Source organism: Miscanthus floridulus, chromosome 6, assembly GCF_019320115.1.
Source record: "Miscanthus floridulus cultivar M001 chromosome 6, ASM1932011v1, whole genome shotgun sequence".
Taxonomy (NCBI): Eukaryota; Viridiplantae; Streptophyta; class Magnoliopsida; order Poales; family Poaceae; genus Miscanthus; species Miscanthus floridulus.
Window position 1 is genome coordinate 100,891,581 of NC_089585.1, and position 21,067 is coordinate 100,912,647.

Below are 21,067 nucleotides of genomic sequence, written 5' to 3' on the forward strand. Positions count from 1 at the left end.
CCATCCGCGAGGAAAATCCATCGATCTCCGCCACAAAAATTCCTAGGCATGTGGATACCTCATCTTTCGGGGTCATGAATGCGCTGCTGTGGCCGGCGTCATTCAAGTCGTTTTGGACCTGCAGGAAGTTGGGCAGAGGAGAAGAGGACGGACACGGGAATACATTAAGTGCGTATTTAGTTTACGAAATTCAGGAATTTGGTTATCGTAGCACTTTCGTTTTTATTTGACAATTAGTATTCGATCATGGACTAATTAGGCTCAAAACGTTCGTTTCGCGATTTCCAACTAAACTGTGTAATTAGTTTTTTTCATCTATATTTAATGATCCATGCACGTATCACAAGATTCGATGTGACAACTAATGTAGCACTTTTTGAAAAACTTTTTGTGAACTAAACACGCCCTAACAACCGTCATCGCCTCTAATTCACATGCTGACCAAGCTGACTAGAAAAAGCGACATCTTACGTCATCGCCTCTAATCTGCGCGTGACCGCCATCTCCGCGCGGCCACACCTCGGCAACTGTCTGCCGTCTCCGTCCTCCTCCGTGCCCATCCAAAGCGAACTCTGCAGCGGAACAGTGCACATGATGTCTCGGATCGGATCACACAATTCACAAGCAAGAGCCCTTGTTTAGGTTTTTTCATTCTTTCTCCATCACATCAAATCTTTGAACACATGCATAAAATATAAATATAAATAAAAAAATAACTAATTACACAGTTTGATTGTAAATTACGAGACGAATCTTTTGAGCCTAGTTAGGCCATGATTGGACAATAATTGTCAAATATAAACAAAAGTACTACAGTACTCAATACTAATTCCTAACCTCAATCTAAACACGACCAAGGTTCTCCGCTAGCCAACTGTTTTCCAGAGAGAAGTGCTCGTGCTGCAGTGTATCCATCATCAATGCAGTAGTAGACCTGTATGTGTATGTGCTATCCACCAACCAACAAACGTAGGCGTCAAGAACGTCAGCGCGTCGCTGATGACCACAGTAATGGCTACCTGCGTACAACCTTCAGACGACTAAGAACGTTGCCAAGGGTTACGCTTACAACTGAGATGGACTATGAAATGTTTCGTGGGGTAAAAGGGCAGGTGTGATGGGGGTGGGCGACAACAGTAATGGCACGGTATATGCTCTTGATATGAGGTCCTAGCCCATATCACTCTGCACACACTGTGGCATAGTTTCAAGAGGTATTCTATGTACGGATTTACTACTACAAACTTTTCAGGGCATACTACTTAGAACACATGAGTTTTATAGGAATCATATAAGAATTTCACAACAAATTGTTCAATTTTACAAGGGAAAAAAAATGCATGAACAGGAAAAAAATCTCGTTCCGAATGTGGCCTAATTCTTTAGAGAATCCTTGTCAAATAGACTGTGGGTCAAGTGTTTCGACATATTTATAAACCAAAGAAACGTGCAGGATGAGGTGGTTTTGCATGAAAATCACCTTCTCCTATTGCTATCTCATACAAATTTCTTTGATTTTGATTAGATTTTAGAAATATATATTAGCATCTACAAGTTCAAATAAATGCACCAACAAAGACATGCTTTATATAGAATCTGATACAACTAATGTGATGCTATAAACTTTCGCAGAGGTTCATAGTGTCTCGCAGAAGGTCCTATGGCTTCGTCTGATGCAGAGCAGAAGTATTAGTTCGTACGGAGAGCTTTGGGTGCAGAGAAAAGCAAAAAGGATGCACTGCAGCAAGCTTTTAGCTCTGCAAGAGCAGTAGAGACCTCAAGACGGTATTAAATGGAGTGTTGCTTCGTTTCATCTTGTCGGGTCTCGATTGACTTACCTATGGCTCGAGACATATTAAAAGATTTCACCTGACTCTAAGGTCACGGGCTCCGTCTCGTTCGACCCCAAGGACGTGGGTTCCGTCTCGCCCGACCTCGAGGCCGCGAGTTCCGTCTCGCCTAAGGCCACAGGCTCCGTCTAGCCTAACCTCGAGGACGTAGGTTCCGTCTCATTCGACGGGGACCCATACTGCCGCCAACCACTCCAGGTCTCGTTCGACGAGGATAGTTGGCGCGCCAGGTAGGGGCTTTTTACGCATCTCAACATCCACATCAGGCCACGGATGGCTAGTCACGGCGTCAGCTGGGTCCCAAGCGCGCATGGGCGCTTCGAGAACCTGGACTTAATCGTTATGACGGAGGGAGAGTTGTCGCAGGTTCTCACCGCCGTCCAGCCTCTCCACTCCGCCAGCCTCGACGCGATCGCCGAGGCGCTTAAGGAGCTGCAGCTGCACGCACCAGAGGCCTGCGCCCCCGGGAGCGACCAGCTCCTCGGCTTCGATTACGAGAGGCTAGAGCGCGCCTGCGCCCCCGGGAGCGACCAGCTCCTCGGCTTCAATTACGAGAGGCTAGAGCGCCAGCTCGGCACCTTCCTAGGACCCCGACCGTCCCGAGAGGACCTGCGCCGCCTCACCTTCTCATTCGCCAATATCATGACGTAGCTTACCGAAGGAGAGCCGCTCTCCCTAGAATACCTCATCCGGAGCGCCCCGACAGCGCTCCTGTTCGGTCTGCACAATGTCGTAGAGACTGTTGGCCACCTTATGGCGCAGCACACGCCCCTATCCCCTACGAACGACAAGTTGATGGGGATCACCGAATACGTCGTGGAAACTTTCCACTATCTTCTCGCGGGATAATCGGAGTCGCCCTCCGACTCTGACTCCAGCAGGGGGAGCCATCACCCCTCGTGAGAATATTTCATGGCAGGTACCCCCGAGGGATACATCGAAAGCATCCACAAGGGAGGGGCTACCCCAATAGACTTCCTCGATGACAAGGTTGAGGGGGATGCAGGGGCCCACCTCACCTGCGGGTAGAGCAGCTGAGGGCGCGGCACCAAGAGCTCGAAGAAGTACGACTCCAGCTCGAGTAGGAACGCGCGGAGCTCAAGCGAGAGATCGAGCACCACGGAGATGGTGGGTGTGCGTGCGCCGTGGCCTGCGACGTGGACCGAAGGATCATCGAGCCCATCATGAGATTCGCACGCTACTCGAGCGTGCGGCGGTGCAGCAGGCCGAGAGCTCACTGTCCCGACGACGCGAGCTCAACGCTAGCTAGCGCGCGCCCTTAGAGCGACCCGACAAAAATGTTTCAATCCACTAGGCGCAGCGAGGCGGCAGACCATGTGTCGCGGCCTCGGTGCATGAGCATCTCGGCCTAGACCATGATGCGCGCAACACCCTGGATGTCCGTAGGCGTTCCCATGGTGATGAGAGGGAGGAGGCTAGCCAGGGCTACCATCCTCATCGTGGCGGACGACACGACAGCAGCAAGGATCGAAGCCCAAGCCCTAACTTGCCAGTACCTTAGGTCTTTGGCCGACATATCCTCAACGCCGTCTTCCCACTGTGGTACCAGCCATCGACCAACATCCCAAAATACTTCAAGGAAACAAACCTCGGACAATGGCTCGAGGATTATCGACTTGCTTAACAAGCTGGTGGAGCGAATAGTGAGAATTTCATTATCCGTAACCTTCCATTGTTCCTGGCTGATTCGTCGTGAACGTGGTTGGAACACCTTCCACCCAACCGAATCCAAAGTTGGGCGGACCAAAAAGAGATCTTTGTGGAAAACTTTCAGGGCACATACGCGCGTCCTAGGAACCTATGGGATCTTAAAAACTATCGACATAAGTCTAGGGAAACTCTTCGTGGGTACATCCGGTGCTTCTCCTGGCAGTGTAACGAGCTGTCCGATGTTGCCAACGCCGATGTCATAGGAGCTTTCATGTCTGGGACCACCTACGAGTCTCTGGTTCACAAGCTAGGACATAAGAGCCCGTGAACCACCAAGGAGCTCCTCGACATCACCACCAGCCACGCCTTGGGTGAGGAGGCAGTTGGGGTGATTTTCGACCGCCCCAAGGGCAAGGCAAGGCAGGACAAGGACGCCCACGAAGAACAAGCAGTGATGTGAGGGCTCGCTCATGGCCACTGCCGATCGCAAGGGGGGTCGGAAGCCTGCCGAGGGTACCCATACCACTTCGAGAAGCTACTTGAAGGACCATGCTCGAACCTGCTTTCTCCGTCAAGCACCTATACAAGGACTGTGTCCTTGTGTAGTGGTTCTTGTCCGGAGGCTCCAACAAGGGGGGCATATGAAGGACCCAAAACCGGCCACAAACGACGCCAAGGGGAAGGACAGCGGATTTCCGATGCTGTATGGCTGCCTTATGATCTTTGGAGGGTCAGCGGCCTAGACTCCAAGCGCCACCAGAAGCTTGCGTGCCGCGAGGTCTATACGGCCGAGCCGGCTGCGCCTTCCTTCCTCCGATGGTCGGAGTCTGCCATAACCTTTGATCGGACCGACCACCCAGAAAGCGTCCTATAGCCGAGAAGATACCCGCTCATGGTCGACCTGATCATCAGCATGAAGCGGCTCTCTAAGGTGCTGATGGATGGAGGTAGTGGCCTCAACATCATGTATGCTAAAATGCTCGATGCCATGGCCATGGACCGATCGTGCATCCGGCCAATAGGGGCGCCTTTCCACGACATCATGCCTAGAAACCAGGCCATGCCACTTAGGCAGATTGATCTGCCCATCACCTTTGGGAATCCGACCAATTATAGGACAGAGACCCTTACCTTCAAGGTGGTCGGGTTCCACGGGACCTACTACGTCATTGTAGGACATCCATGCTACGCAAAGTTCATGGCCGTCCCCAACTACACCTATCTAAAGTTAAAGATGCTAGGTCCATGTGGGGTCATCACCATCGGCACCTCCTTACAGCGCGTCTACGAGTGCGAGGTTGAGTGCTGCGAACACGTTGCGGCAATTATTGCCTCCAAAGAGCTTGCGACCATCAGGAAGGAGGTCATCGAAGAAGCGCCCAACCCCAAGCGGTTGCCTAGGTCTTTTGAGCCTATAGAGGGCATCAAGGAGGTCCTCAAAGACCCCAGTGACTCTAAGGGCAAAGTGGTGCGCATCAGCACAATGCTTTCCTCCAAATAGGAAAGCACGCTCGCCGACTTCCTCCATGCCAACAGAGACATCTTTGCGTGGAGACCCTCGAATATGGCAGGCATTCCGAGAGAAGTCATCGAGCATGCCTTGAAGATCAGGCCAGGCTCCAAGTCGGTGAAGCAGCGCTTACGTCGCTTCGATGAGGAGAAACGCAGGGCCATCAGCGAGGAGATTGTGAAGCTTTTGGCGGCCAGGTTCATCAAGTATACCACCCTGATTGGTTGGCTAATCCTGTTCTTATACGAAAAAGAGTAGGAAATGGAGAATGTGTGTTGAATACACAGGTCTCAATAAAGCATGTCCAAAGGATCCATTTCCTTTGCCATGCATGGACCAAGTAGTCGACTTGACCTCAGGGTGCGAAACCCTTCGCTTCCTAGATGTGTACTCCAGGTACCATCAAATCATGATGAAAGAGTCTGACCAGCTCACGGCATCTTTCATCACCCCATTTGGATCGTTCTGCTATGTCACAATGTCATTTGGCCTAAAGAACGTGGGGGCTACATACCAACGCTACATGCTCAAGTGTTTCAGGGATCTCATCGGGCAGACCATCGAGGCCTACATCGATGATATCGTGGTCAAATCCAAACCGACTGACTAGGTTGTAGCCAACCTAGAGCAGACCTTCGTGAAACTCTGAGCAAACGGTATCAACTTCAACACCAAGAAGTGTGTTTTTGGGGTCCCAAGGGGTATGCTACTAGGTTTTATCATCTCCAAGCACGGCGTCGAAACCAACCCGAAGAAAATCTTGGCCATCATGAGGATGGCCCAGATCCAGAACATAAAGAGGGTATAGTGAGTTATACGGTACCTTACTGTGCTCAGCCACTTTATCTCACACCTCGACGAACGAGGTCTCCCCCTCTATCGGCTTTTGAAGAAGGTCGACCGCTTCGAATGGACGCCTGAGGCCTAGGAGGCACTTGACAAGGTCAAGCAGCTCCTAACAAAGGCCTTGATCCTGGTCCCCCCAACTGATGGGGAACCACTTTTGCTCTACATTGCGGCCACCACACAAGTGGTCAGCACCGCCCTGGTGGTAGAGCGAGAAGAAGAGGGACATGCCCTCAAAGTACAGCGTCCCGTGTACTTCATTAGCGAGGTCTTGTCTGATTGCAAGACTCGCTACCCCCAAATCCAGAAACTGCTATACGCCGTCCTTATCGCCAAGAGGAAGTTGCATCACTACTTCGAGTCACATCCGGTGATGGTCGAGACATCCTTCCCTCTCGGCGAGGTCATCCAAAATCGGGATGCCATATGAAGAATCGTGAAGTGGGCACTCAAGCTGATGGGTCAAGGCATTTCATATTCCCCTCAGACGACCATCAAGTCCTAAGTGCTGGCTGCTTTTGTTGCAGAGTGGACCGAGATCCAAATACCACTAGCAGTCATCGATCAAGAGTACTGAACGATGTACTTCGATGAATCATTGATGAAGAAAGGCACCGACACGGGGCAGGTCTTTGTTTCACCCCTTAGGGTACGCATGAGGTATATGGTTCACATCCATTTCCCCTCCTCCAACAATGTGGCTGAGTATGAGGCACTCATCAATGGCCTACGCATCACCATCAAGTTGGGTACCCGACGGCTTGACGTCTAGGGCAACTCCCAACTGGTCATTGACCAAGTCATGAAGGAATCAAGCTGCACAACGCCAAGATGGCTGCCTATTGCCAAGAAGTCTACCAACTGGAGGACAAGTTTGATGGTCTCGAGCTCAATCATATCCTGAGGCGTCTCAATGAGGCGGCTGACACACTAGCGAAAACAGCGTCCGGCCGAGAGCTAGTGCCGACGTGCGTCTTCGCCAGTGATAAGTACAATCCCTCGGTCCACTATGAGGAGCCAGAATAGACTGGTGATGGGCCGCCTGCCCTAGGCTCAGGGGCTAACCAGCCGGTGGCTCCATCTGACCCCAACTTCATGGAGCTTGACGAGGATCCAGCGACAGAGCCTGACCCTCTGGCCGATTGGAGGACTACCTCCTCCGTTAGGCGCTGTCGACGGACAAAATAGAGATTTGGTGGCTCACACGTCGCACCAAGTCCTTTGTCGTTATTGAGGACGAGCTCTACAGGTGAAGCCACACCGAGATCTTGCAGCGCTGCATCCCCATCGAACAAGGGAAGCAGTTGCTGAGTGATATCCATGGTGGGATCTATGAGCACCATATCGCTCCTAGGACCCTGGTCAGAAATGCATTTCGACAAGGCTTCTACTGGCCGACCGTAGTAGCCGACACTGAACAAATTGTGCACACCTGTGAAGGGTGTCAATACTATGCTCGGTAGACCCACCTGTCGGGCCAAGCACTTCAAACGATCCACATCACGTGGCCGTTCGCGGTCTGGTGGCTCGATCTGGTCGGACCTCTCAAGAGGGTGCCTAGGGGGCTATACGCACTTGTTTGTCGCTGTAGATAAGTTTACAAAGTGGATAGAGGCTCGACCAATCTCCACGATCAAGTTCGAGCAAGCCATGTTGTTCTTTCTTGACATCGTCCATCGCTTTGGAGTCCCAAACTCCATTATCATGGACAATGGCACATAATTCACTAGGAAAAAGTTCCTCTGATTCTACGATGAATACCACATCTGCATTGATTGGGCCACCATGGTGCACCCCCACATGAACGGCATGGTCCTACAAGACCTCAAGTCTAGGATCTTCAACCGGTTGAATAAGTTTGGCAGACGATGGGTCACGGAGCTTCCAGCGATGCTCTAGAGCCTGAGGATGACCCCTAGCTGGGCCACCGACTACACGCCATTCTTTATGGTCTATGGTTCTGAGGCTATCCTCCCAATCGACCTCGATTATGGAGCGCTAAGGGTCAGGGCGTATGACGAATAGGGAGCCGTTGCGTCTCTCGAGTGATGAGAAATGACACCCATGCATATGACCATATTTGGCACATGGTATGGAGGGGTAGGAGGCCAGCAAGGGTGTCCAAGTTAATAAGGAGATCTGGTGAAAATTCTACATTTTAGTCCTTTTTAAAAACATATTTTATAGGTAGACCCTCTGCGAAACTTTTTCAAAAAATAGACCAAAGCTCGGCGTGCAATGATACTACGCCTAGGTATGTGGCTCGACGTGCTATGATTGAACGCTAAACTTGCCACATAAGCGCCAACGTGTCGATCCGGCCCGAAGCTCGGCGTTTAATCATTTAACGCCGAGGTTAGGCACGTCGGCGTTTAATGAGTTCACGCCAAGGTATGGGTGCTACAGTACAAGCTAATAGCCCAAGTGTATGATGTATTTGTCCATTCAATATCTTTTGAAGATCCATAAAAAATAAATATAAGTCCCCTTGACATGAGATCATTTTCAATATAACCATAAGGTTACCCTCCACGCGACAAAAATACATGGATTGATAAATTGTTTGCCAATATTTATACAAATATTTTTTTGTGAATGCCGGTGTTAATTGGGAGCGCACCCACGCTTGTATAAATAGTTGGACTTGGCAAGTCATTTTTTTGGTGGTGCGAAATAGAAGCAAGTAAAATAAAAGAATACACACATGGAAGTGTCATGTATCTGGGCTAGCCTTGATGTTGTGTTGTGCCTTGGCTGGTGAGATAAATATATTTCCAAAATGCAGTGATGAGCTCGGATGTTGAAAGCTAGGAGTAGTAAGGTGCAGCATAGCACATGAACAGTCAAATGCAGGAAATGAAATTAACCAATAAGATGTTCATATTAAAACATTCGCCCTGTGAAGCCAAGGGTGATTAGTTGCACTTAAACATCCAAATGCAAAGAGTTATTATTTTAGCAAAGTAACAAAAGTGCCTAAGGTTTCTGTACAAAAAAATTAGAACTAATGAGTTTTCTTAAATTTAGAAGTAAGTTTTCTTCTGCTCGGTTGTTATTTTGCTCCGAACAACCCTTGCCATGGACGCCTTGCTTCTAGTTCCCCTGTTGATACAATTCTAAATAGTTAGTATGAAGAGCAATTGAGATGTGAAAAGCTTAGTTAAACACGAAGTAATAAAATTAAGTGCCCTGTTGCAAGTACAGGGTGCAACCAAGCCTAAATTGCTATCATGTTCCATTCTTTGTTTCAAAATATGGAAAAGAAAATCTGATCGAAGTCGCATCAGGCACAATGAACCAGGTGAACTACAGATGAATTCATTCTTCATGTAAGCAGATCTTTACCCATAAGTGCCGTATAGAGAACATCCCGAGGGCAATATTATTCCTAGTAGTAATAAAAGTTTGCAAGCTCTGTCAGCATATTGTTTTGGCCAAATTGGAAGCAATTTCGGACCAGCAACTACAACTACCTGAAAGGCTGAAACATAATAACTCTGATCATGCCCAAGGAAGCAGCCGCAACTAAAGGTTAATGTTCACAAGAGTAACATGACTATATCAAAATAAAGAAAGACGCCAACCTGACTTTTCCGTTCCTATTAATAATTATGTATGTACAACCCTTTGATTTGATTCACTGCAACCAAGTTAAACATGACAGAACCAATGCTCGCAACTTACAGATTACTAATCACAATAGACTTAGGTGCACTATGTGATCTTAATCAACTGTTAGCAACCATACGGTCAAAAAGCAAACCAAATTTAGAAACGGATACCCCATAGACAAAAGTACCATAACCAAACTTGTTTGATTCTCTAGAAATCTTGGCAAACATTCTATCAAAAATCCATGTATTTTTGTCCCGTAGAGGATAACCTTATGGTTCTAATAGAATTGATCTCATGTCAAGAGGACTTATATTTATTTTTTATGGATCTTCAAAAGATATTGAATGGACAAATACATCATGCACTTGGGCTATTAGCTTGTACTGTAGCAACACCATACCTTGGCGTGAACTCACTAAACGCCGACGTGCCTAACCTCGGCGTTAAATGATTAAACGCCGAGCTTTGGGCCGGATCGACACGTTGGCGCTTACGTGGCAAGTTTAGCGTTCAATCGTAGCACGTCGAGCCACATACCTGGGCGTAGTATCATTGCACGCCGAGCTTTGGTCTATTTTTTGAAAAAGTTTCGCGGAGGGTCTACCTATAAAATATGTTTTTAAAAATGACTAAAATGCAGAATTTTCACGGAGATCTGAGGCTAATTCGGTTCGAATCACCAAGGTGGAGGCCCAAAGTAACTCAAGTTCGAGTCTGCCTCGGCCTCCAGGATCAGTCTTCCTTAAACTGGTCACCCAGGAGACATTCGGACTCCATTTTCGACGATCCACATATGGTTTGAAAGCTAATTTAATAAGGAAGCCAATACAAGTGATCTCACATCAAAAGACCTTTGGAATCAACGGGAATCATTGAAACAAGTCAGCATCCAGAATCTATCAGGGTGCTACGACACCGTCTTTTGGTCCGTTGGACCGTGTATCGTGTTTGAGCCCATTAGGGGGCGCGTCCAGGGGGGTGACACCCAAGACTCTATAAATAGCAGCCGTCACTCTTCTTAGGGTTTGGGTTTTGTTTAGTTCTTGATTTCCTCGTGAAACGTACATCATTTTGCTGCAACTGTGCTGCCAAGGCTGCTTATTATGAACTAGGGCCCAGTTCTTGATCTTGTTCGCCTATGGAGATTAGTCCTTTCGAATAAAGACTTGAACCCCTTCTTGTTATCATAAGCCTCATATTTATTTGTAATTTCAGATTGCGTTCATCCCGTTTTTGCTTGTGTTCTCGATTCGCTTGCAGGAAAGCCTTCTCGGCGAGGTCAATCGCGTTCACATGGTTGATAACCAACGGAGCAGTGGTGTAACGGTTGTGGGGGTCCGAATCAGTCTTGGTTTGAAGCCTATATCATGAATGTCAAGCTTCCACCAATCGATGCTATCATACCTTTCGGAAGATCGGGCCTAGTCCACATCAAGTGGTATGAGAGACCTTGTTACCCGTTAGGTATAACTTTGTTTTCCCCTTTAGATTGTTACTGTTTTTGCATTACCTATAGTCCATAAAAAGCCAAAAAATATACACCGTCACATATTCCCTGTCCTATAGCCTTGTTGTGCCATGCAATTTCGTCTCTGTATCGCGTTGTTGAGTTTGTGTCCTAGGGCAAATTCTGGTTGCTGATTTTAGATCTTTTTGAGTCCAGTTTGTGTTTTTTCCTTTGTTTTTCATTATAATCCATAAACACCTTCAAGTCTTACTGTGTTTCTTTTATATCCATCAAATCCTAGTCCTCACCATCTAATTGGTTACACTTGTCTTCACTATTTCCATCAAATCCTAGCTGTCGTGACCAATTTTACGCTCATTGTTTCTGTTTTGTCCTCTAATTCGAAGTCTGTTCTTAAAATTGGTCTAGTTTTCGCATATGAACTCCATTTTCGACGTTCCATATATCAAAATCAATCAATTTTTTTTGGATCCGTTCATCCCCAGACTTGCCGGGTTCAAAATTTTTTATTTTGGCCAAAAACTGGTCACAAGATCCTCTTTTCGTGGTCACAAGCTTTTTGTCGATTTTGAGCACATCTTCTGAAATTTTCACAGGCCACGCCTTTTACTTGTTTAAGCTCATATTTTCTATGGTTACTTCTTTTGTGCTTCTAAGTGAAGAAAAAATATCAAAAAATAAAAATAAAAAGTCAAAGAATCCCCAAAAAACAACGACAGCCAAAAAATAGAGAGAAAAAAGAGAGGAGCAAAAGTGGAACAATATCTAGAGGAGCACATAGAGAGCGTCATTTGAGTTGTGTTTGCGTACGCTGATTTCTGTCTTATTCCTAATCATATTCCTGCTGTTCACATCACTTGATACATCTGGTACTTGGAACATGAGTAGGCCAGCAACTAAGACAAGTACGTGGGATACTTATTCAGCTTTGCTATTCAGTTGTGAATTTTGTTATTCCTTGCTACTATATTATGCCTGTCCAAGCTCCACTTTCTTCTAACCAAGTATAGGTTCACCTTGCAACTGTTACACTCAAGCTATAACGGTATCACAGTCACCGACCGATTGCACCGTCTGTTGCTTTGGTAAGAACACTTGTAAGACCATGGTAAGACGCTTGAGAGTTGAGTGCCTTATTTTTTCTTGTCCACAACCTAAGTAGTTGATAGGGATAATACTTTTGTGTTGTCTTTTGCTGTCTTCTAACAATGACAGGTTGTTCGTATCTACCGACTTATGATGGTATAGGTGCTGATGAGTACATGGAGTGGGAAATTGCCATAGATAACATATTTGCTACTCGCTTTATATGTCCAAGGAGGAATGTAAAAATGTAGCTAGTGTTTTACGATATTCTGCTTTATCTTGGTGGAAGTCTTTAGATCTTTCTGAAAAACCTCAAACTTAGAATGATATGAAACTCCTTATGCGAGAAACCTTTATTAATCCACCTCCTGTTTTGACTTCATATGCTGAGGTGCACCATTTAGAGGAAGAGTCTGTTGTTATTCCTCTTGCTATGACTAACCTTCTACAGGATAGTGTACATAAGCGAGAGGATGACATGGAAGCAAATGAGGAGCTCACAACCTCATATGCAAATTTAGAACCATCACTTCACAATGCACCTATTACTCCTGCTGAGAACACAGGTAATGTCCATGGTGCTACACTCATGGAAGGTTGAGAATTATTTTAATGTACTAAATTCTTCCACAAACCATGCTATCATAGAGCAATTGTTAGTAAAACCCTCTCTTGATTTATCTTTGTCCCATGATAATTTGCTTGATGTTCCTTATGATAAAGATGAATTGGTTGATGATGCTTTAATTTTACATATTTTGGAACCAACCACTTGTGCTAAAAATAACCATGTTATTCATATTGCTATTAAAACTAATGAGCTCAAACTGTTGTCTTCTTTACATACTTTGGGTTACATTGAATTTGATGTTTTTTGTAACCTAGATTGTTTGGAGGAGAGCCTTTTTAAATATGCTGATTTGCCTTAGTTTTCTAAACACACATATCATGTTATTGGCAAATATAACAACAAGCGACAATATATGATACATTGAGTATACATTCATAGTAATATGAATTTTTCTTTTGTTGTACAAGATTATGATGTTTTTTAGAGGGCATCCATAATAATACAAACATTTTCTCATGTTCCTCAAAGAAACATGTTCACTTCCAAGAAGGGGAGCATTGTTGGTTGCTACCTATGTCTGCTAGACCATCTATTCCTGCATTGTCTTTGGTTAGTTCTAATCTTTTGCAGGATAGTGTTGACATACATCGTGTGTATTCAGATCATAGAGTCTACATGCTTGCTAAAATTTTTATGCGAGATGACATGCTAGAAACTTGGAAACATGGTCACGTTCCTTCTCACAATTATTTTAGTTTCCTTTGTTTTCGCAACCCCGTTGTCCTTTATGTTGTGCAGGATCAGTTTCAAGCGCAATCGACGCCGAGGACGGCTTTTCGACAAGAATCTTAATGTAGACTAGTCCTGATCTTCCGATAGGTATGATAGCATCGATTGGTAGAGACTTGATATTCACGATCTAGGCTTCGAACCAAGACTGATTCGGACCCCCACAACTGCTACACCACTGTTCCGTTGGTTATCAATCACGCGAACGCGATTGACCTCGCTGAGAAGGCTTTCCTGCAAGTGAATCGAGAACACAAGCAAGAATGGGATAAATGCAATCTAAAATTGCGAATAAATATGAGGAATATGATAATGAGAAGGAGTTCAAGTCTTTATTCGAAAGGACTAATCACCACAGGTGAACAAGAACAAGAACAAGAACTGGGGCTCTGGTTTACAGCAAGTAGCCTTAGCGGTATAGTTGCAGCAAAATGATATCTGTTTCATGAGGAAATCAAGAACTAAACAAAACCCAAATCCTAAGGAGAGCAACGGCTACTAATTATAGAGTCCTAGGCGTCACCCCCTGGATGCGCTCTCTAATGGGCCCAAACACGATACACGGTCCAATGGACCAAAAGACGGTGTCGCAGCATCCTGGCAAATTCTAGACGCTGAATTGTTTCGATGAGTCCTATTGATTCCAAAGACTTTTGACATGAGACCACTTGAATTGGCTTTCTTATCAAATTAGCTTTCCATCCATATGTGGATCATTGAAAATGGAGTCCGGATGCGTCCTAGGTGACTAGTTTAAGGCAGACTAGTCCTTGAACCCGAGATGGGCTCCAACTTCAGTTGGACTGGGCCTCCACCATGAGAAAGATGAATTGGACGCCCATGCTGGACCTCCTCCTCTCCTTGGCTTATATGTGATGAAGAAGTGATATCCTCATCATCCTTCCTTTCTTGAATTGAAGTCATCCTCAACTGAAGTAGATCATCTCCTCCAGTAGATGACAACAATGATGGCTCCGGAAGAAGACATTCATTTTGGCGCCAAATCCTTCGCAAAGGTGGCTGCCACGGTGGCCTCCCTGTTGGAAATTCATCCTCCTTCTCCCACAAAAGGTTAGTTCCAACAAGAGGCATAGCACAAGAAGCAGGACCAAGTGGACATATAGGCGATGTACAAGTTAAAGCATAACATGGTTCATCATGATCAACAAGAATAGATTTAAGAGCAAATAAAACTTCTTTCATGTTACTTGATGGTTCATTTACTGGTTTGCTAGAGTCTTTATTATACTTACTGAAATTTTTATGTGAGATGGCATGCTAGAAACTTGGAAACATGGTCACGTTCCTTCTCACAATTATTTCAGTTTCATTTGTCTTCGCAACCCCGTTCTCCTTTGTGTTGTGCAGGATCAGTTTCAAACACAATCGACGCTGATGATGGCTTTTTGTCAAGAAGGGAAGGATGATGAGAACATGACACCCATGCATATAACCATGTTTGGCACATGGTATGGAGGGGTAGGAGGCCAGTAATGGTGTTCAAGTCAAGAAGGAGGTCCAAGGCTAATTCGGTTCGAATCCCCAAGGTGGAGGCCTAAAGCAACTCAAGTTCAAGTCTGCCTCGGCCTCTAGGACCAGTCTACCTTAAACTGGTCACCCAGGACGCATCCGGACTCCATTTTCAATGATCCACATATGGTTGGAAAGTTAATTTGATAAGGAAGCCAATCCAAGTGGTATCACATCAAATGACCTTTGGAATCAATGCGAATCGTCGAAACAAATCAACGTCCAGAATCTACCAGGGTGCTACGACACCGTCTTTTGGTCCGTTGGACCGTGTATCGTGTTTGGGCCCATTAGGGGGCACGTCCAGGGGGGGTGACATTCAAGACTCTATAAATAGTAGTCATCGCTCTCCTTAGGGTTTAGGTTTTGTTTAGTTCTTAATTTCCTCGTGAAACAGACATCATTTTGTTACAATTGTGCCGCCAAGGCTGCTTGCTGTGAACCAGGGCCCCAATTCTTGATCTTGTTCGCCTGTGGCGATTAGTTCTTTTGAATAAAGACTTGAATTCCTTCTCGTTATCATAAGCCTCATATTTATTTGCAATTTCAGATTGCGTTCATCCCGTTCTTGCTTATATTCTCGATTTGCTTGCAGGAAAGCCTTCTCGGCGAGGTCAATCACATTCGCGTGGTTGATAACCAATGAAGCAGTGGTGTAATAGTTGCAGGGGTTCAAATCAGTCTTGGTTCGAAGCCTAAATCATGAACATCAAGCCTCCACCAATCGACGCTATCATACCTTTTGAAAGATCAGGCCTAGTCTACATCAGACGCTGAGCTAGACGACATCGAGAAGAAGGTGGCCCCTCTAGCACAGGACTTACCTACTAAGATAGAGGATGAGACATCCCCTAAGAAATTAGTTAGATAGATAAGCCAGGTGGCAAACTTATAATAAGTGGACAAGCTCTTAAATTTTGTTATGGCCAAACAGATTTTTAGCTCTTCTCCCATTTTTGTATAAAAAGGTTAATGCGTTCTGACCCTTTCCGTCATTAAGGCTGTAAAGCTCGGGGTGTGGGTGAAAAACTCTGATCACGCTAGTGAGCAAAAATGTCGTAGCTGTTGGGTCGTAGGTTTCTTATAATAAGACTAGTTTTACTCAGCGTTCATTTCCACAACCCCTGCTTCTAGATCTTAACATGAGAAGAGGTCGGGCATAGAGAATGTCTATCGGATAGATATACTCTTTAATGCGTTCTGACTCTTTCCGTAGTTAAGGTTAAAAAGCTCAGGGTGTGGGCAAAAAACTCTAATCATGTTGGTGAGCAAAAACGCCATAGCCGCTGGGGCGTAGGTTTCTTGTGGTCCGACTAGTTTTACTCAGTGTTTATTTCTACAACACTTGCTTTTAGATCTTAACATGAGAAAGGGTCAGGCATAGAGAATGTCTACCAAATAGATATGCTCTTATCAGCCCTTGAGTGAGGCCCAACCCCTTGCTATTGCTAGGGTCAGGTGTCACTAAAGATCGAGGAGTCGGTAGCAAAACCGATAAGAGAAAGCGTGCGTAGATTAAGGGTAAAAGCGACATAGTTGTATGATGTTCCTGGTGTTGACAAAGACTTCACTATTGATGGTCTTGAGCATATAGGTGCCTGGTCAAAGCACCTCCATGACGGCATATGGTTCCTCCCACGACGGAGAGAGCTTGTGGTGGTTCTTGTTGCTCTAGACGAGGCAGACCACCAGGTCCCTGACGTTGAAGGCCCGACCCTACACTCGATAGTTGTGGTACTGGTGCAATGCTTGCTGGTACTTGGCCAAGTGGAGGAGGGCAACATCGCCTGCTTCATCTAGCGGGTCCATGGTATCCTCGATGATGTAGACTAGTCCTAATCTTCTGAAAGGTATGATAGCATCAATTGGTGGAGGCTCGACATTCATGATCTAGGCTTTGAACCAAGACTGATTTAGACCCCTGCAACTATTACACCACTGCTCTATTGGTTATCAACTATGCAAACGCGATTGACCTCACCGAGAAGCGAATCTAAAATTGCAAATAAATATGAGGCTTATGATAACGAGACAGAGTTCATGTCTTTATTCAAAAGGACTAATCGCCACAGGTGAACAAGATCAAGAACTAGGGCCCTGGTTCACAGCAAGCAGCTTTAGTGGCACAGTTGCAGTAAAACGATGTTTGTTTCATAAGAAAATCAAGAACTAAACAAAATCTAAACCCTAAGGAGAGTGATGGCTGCTATTTATAGAGTCTTGGGCGTCACCCCCCTGGACGCACTCCCTAATGGGCCTAAACACGATATACGATCCAACGGACCAAAAGACGGTGTCGCAGCACCCTAACAGATTCTAGACGCTTACTTGTTTCGATGATTCCTATTGATTCCAAAGGTTTTTTGATGTGAGACAACTTGGATTGGCTTCCTTATCAAATTAGCTTTCTAACCATATGTGGATTGTCAAAAACGGAGTCTAGATGCGTCCTGGGTGACCAATTTAAGGTAGATTGGTCCTGGAGGCCGAGGCAGACTCAAACTTGAGTTGCTTTGGGCCTCCACCTCGGGAACTTGAACCGAATTAGCCTCAGACCTCCTTCTTAACTTGGACACCCTTGATGGACTCCTACCCCTCAATAGCATGCACCAAATATGGTCATATGCATGGGTGTCATGTCCTCATCAGCGTCGATGTAGACAGACGCGAGAACCGTCACTGGTAAGGAAGGATATTGAGCTGAAAACACTCCTACGACCCATTCAGACCCAAGAGTTTGAAGGCTAGCCCTCCAATGGGTTCACAACCACTCTATGGCACCCTTAGAGTGAGGAGTGGAAAGGAATGGGCCCACTAGTGGCTAGTAATTGGGTGCACAAGCGCCGCGGGCATCTCGGCCCACATTCGAGTCTTGGTCGGTTTCCAGTCTATGGTTTTTCCTCTAAGAAAGGCAACGAGCCCTTGGAACAAGTCGAACAGACCCAAAAATTATATGGATTGGCCATTATGAATCTAGAGTCGGTCACTAGCTGACCCATGCTAGACCCTTGTGAATAGGACGATGGCTCAGATCCTAGGGAGGGGTACGTACAAAAACTAAGAATAATGTTTCTAAAACAAAAAACGCTTTCTCTTACTAGTTTCGCTATCGTCTCCTTGATCTTTAGTGAAACCTGACCCCGATAATGGCAAGGGATCGGGCCTCACTCAGGAGCTAATAAGGGTATGCATATCCATTCTAAAATAGTCGCCATGCCTGACCCTTTCTCACATTAAAAACCTAGAGGCAAGGTTTACGGAAACAAACGCTGAGTAAAACTGGTTGTTCTGCAAGAAACCTATGCCCCAGCGGCTATGACACTCTTGCTTACCAGCATGATCAGAGTTTTTCACCCACACCTCGAGCTCTACAGTCTTCACAACAGGAAGGGTCGGAATGCATTAACCCTGTTTACACATAAAAAGGGAGAAAGAACAAATTTGTTCAACCGAACCAAAAGAACAACCTTGTTTAAAGGAAACAAAATGGTTGAAACTTGTCCGCTTATTACAAATGCGCCTCCTGACCTATCTGACTAAACTAACCCCTCGAGGGGATGATTTCATCTTCTATCTTGGCAGAAAGGTCATGTGCCAAGGGGGCCACCTCCTTCTCGATGTCGTCCAGCTCGGCGTCCATATAGTCGGGCACGAAGCCTTGGCTCATCGTCGCCAAATTGATGTTCTCATAAGAGAACGAGCAATAGTGAATGATCAATGAACGCCAAAGCAAAGCACGCCCCTTGCCATATCATGTGCTTGGTCAATGATCCGGGTGACATGAATCGCGAGTGAGCTCGTCTCCTGCTCTGGGGCTAGCTCGAGCTCGTCGCAGACCAGATGGACGCGTGACACGTAGGTTGTTGTGTTCATCATTCTTCTTCTAGAGGGTGTCCTTCACCTCGCTAAGCTCCTTCTCCATTCCATGGCTTTTCACCACCTCCGCCCCTGAGCTTGTCGTCGAGACCTGCCCAAGTCATGTACCGACTACGTCAAAAGGCTTGCCATGGATTCTAGAGAGAAAGACAACAAGGGAAACCAGAGACTTCTTCTTGGCGCTGAAGCCTACGCACCTCATCGCGCTGTCGGGTCACCTCGGCCTCTAGGTGCCAGACCTCTTCTTGGCGCTGACCGACTTCCATGGTGAGCTCGGTGGACACGCCCTCAACTGCAACCTTCAAGTCCCTCTCCTCCTGAAGCTCATCCTCGAGGTGGTCGATCCATTACTGAGTGTCGGCGTGCTCCTAGCGAGCCATGTCAATAACCATGTGGAGCTCCTCTATGGCTCGAAGCAAATTATCCCGCTCCTTTCGTAGCCGCTCGGCCTCCACAGCATTCGTGCATACCCTCTTGATCAGGGCCACAAGCTTCTCCTTGGCCTCACAAGCATCATCACGAGCGTCCTTCTCCCTGACTCGGAGGTCGGCCACCTCCCGGGTGGCAGGGGCAAGCTCAACCACCTCCTAACGTGCAACAGCGAGCTATGCGGCTAGCCCCTCACTCCGTTGCGTCTCCTTGGCAAGGAACTGGGACTTCTCCTAGCTATGGGCCATATATATGAATGATAATTGGAGACCGGGTGGAATGGTACTTTGGATCTAGACTTGGTTAGGCATTCGAGCGAGGCTCGGATTGCACTGCTTGTGTTGATTGAGGACCGTCCATTGTTGTGGATGGTAGTCAGGTTACAGACTTATTATCCTGAGCACATACTTGCTTATGAGAGCGGGAAGGCTCGTTACGCTCTTGTTGTGGGTTCCGGCTCTTTCCGGACTAACTGATTGGAGGTGGAGAAAGGTGGAGGTCTAAGCACCATACTGAGACCGAGTCTCAAGTGTGGGGCTTAGAGTCCAAGTTTGGATGGGGACCTAGGACCCCGTGACAAGAGTGGAATGGGTTGGTCTTGTTTATGCTTAGAGTATAAACAGGGCGTGTGTTTCGGGGTACCTAGCTAGGGATACATTGGTTCATGAATCGCTATTTCTATGAGACGATACGACTTGGCTATGGTCTAGCACTGTAGTAAGAACTAGAATATAAAGATGGTAAAATGGTTCTGATTGCTTACCACCTGCTTGAAAGTAGCATAGGTGCTTACATAGAATGGTTAGTTAATGAACTAATGATGACTGCTAATGAAGTTTAATATAAGGACGCATGTTTAGTAATGCTTCCGTAGATGTAATAACCCACAAGCCAGATAGCCTTGCATATCCTTAGAGTCTTTTATTTTCCTCCTGTCGGATAAGTCTTGCTGAGTACAATCGAGTACTCAGGGTTTTATTCTCCCTGTTGTAGGTGATCGAAGGATACATAGAGCTGACCCTTGTGTGTGGAAACCTCTTGGTGGGCTCAGAGAGGATTCCTTTCTCACTACGACCATAGTGTTTATTTATAACCCTCACTAAAGGTTTTTATAAGAAAAGATATAAAATTTGCTAGCATCTCTTGTATGAAAATGTCCACTATGTTAATGCTCCACCATGTCATTAAATTAATCATGCTTCCTCTGTAACTCTGATAACATTATTATATTATGCTGTTATAATAAATTGAGGTAATATTCTGGTACTGTAATAAAGTGATGTAAGAAATAACTTCTGAATGTTGTAAGCTTTATTCTCTCATTTATGATCCTGATGGAAAAATATGGATTTTTGAGTTCTCCCTTAGGGTGTGCTCGATGGAACTTAGTGTCCTCTCTTAAGAACTTAGTGTCTAATAGAAGACAAGTACTCCTGAAAGGCATTAGATTAGGTGGTTCTGCCATAGGAGGGCTCGAATGAATCAGAACGGTCATCTCCTGCCGACTCTGGAGGTGCCACCAAGGGCTCGAACGGAGTAGGGCGACCTGTTTTCACTGACTTTGGGGCCACCATAGATGGCTTGAATGGAGCAGGACGGTCTGATCCCGCCGGCTTTGGGGCCACCGTCGAAGGCCTAGACAAGGCGAGTTGGCCTGATTCCGCCGGTTCTGAGGCCGCCGTTGAAGGTCCGGACGGAGTAGGGCGGTTTGATTCCATCGGCTCTAGGGGCGTGTCCTCCCCCTCTTGCCCCATGGCATGCCACAGGAAGGGCCCCACCTATAGCGAAGGCAGGTCCTTATCCCCGGTGGCCAGATCATCCCACAG

The 21,067-nt window shown here is 46.3% G+C and overlaps 1 protein-coding gene across 1 annotated transcript; it reads left to right on the plus strand.

Moving 5' to 3' along the window:
• The first annotated feature begins 4,413 nt into the window (after positions 1-4,413).
• On the plus strand, positions 4,414-5,022 carry LOC136460912 (uncharacterized). Its single transcript, XM_066460439.1, has one exon. It carries the CDS (start codon positions 4,414-4,416, stop codon positions 5,020-5,022), a length of 609 nt encoding a protein of 202 aa, XP_066316536.1.
• The last annotated feature ends 16,045 nt before the right edge of the window (positions 5,023-21,067 follow it).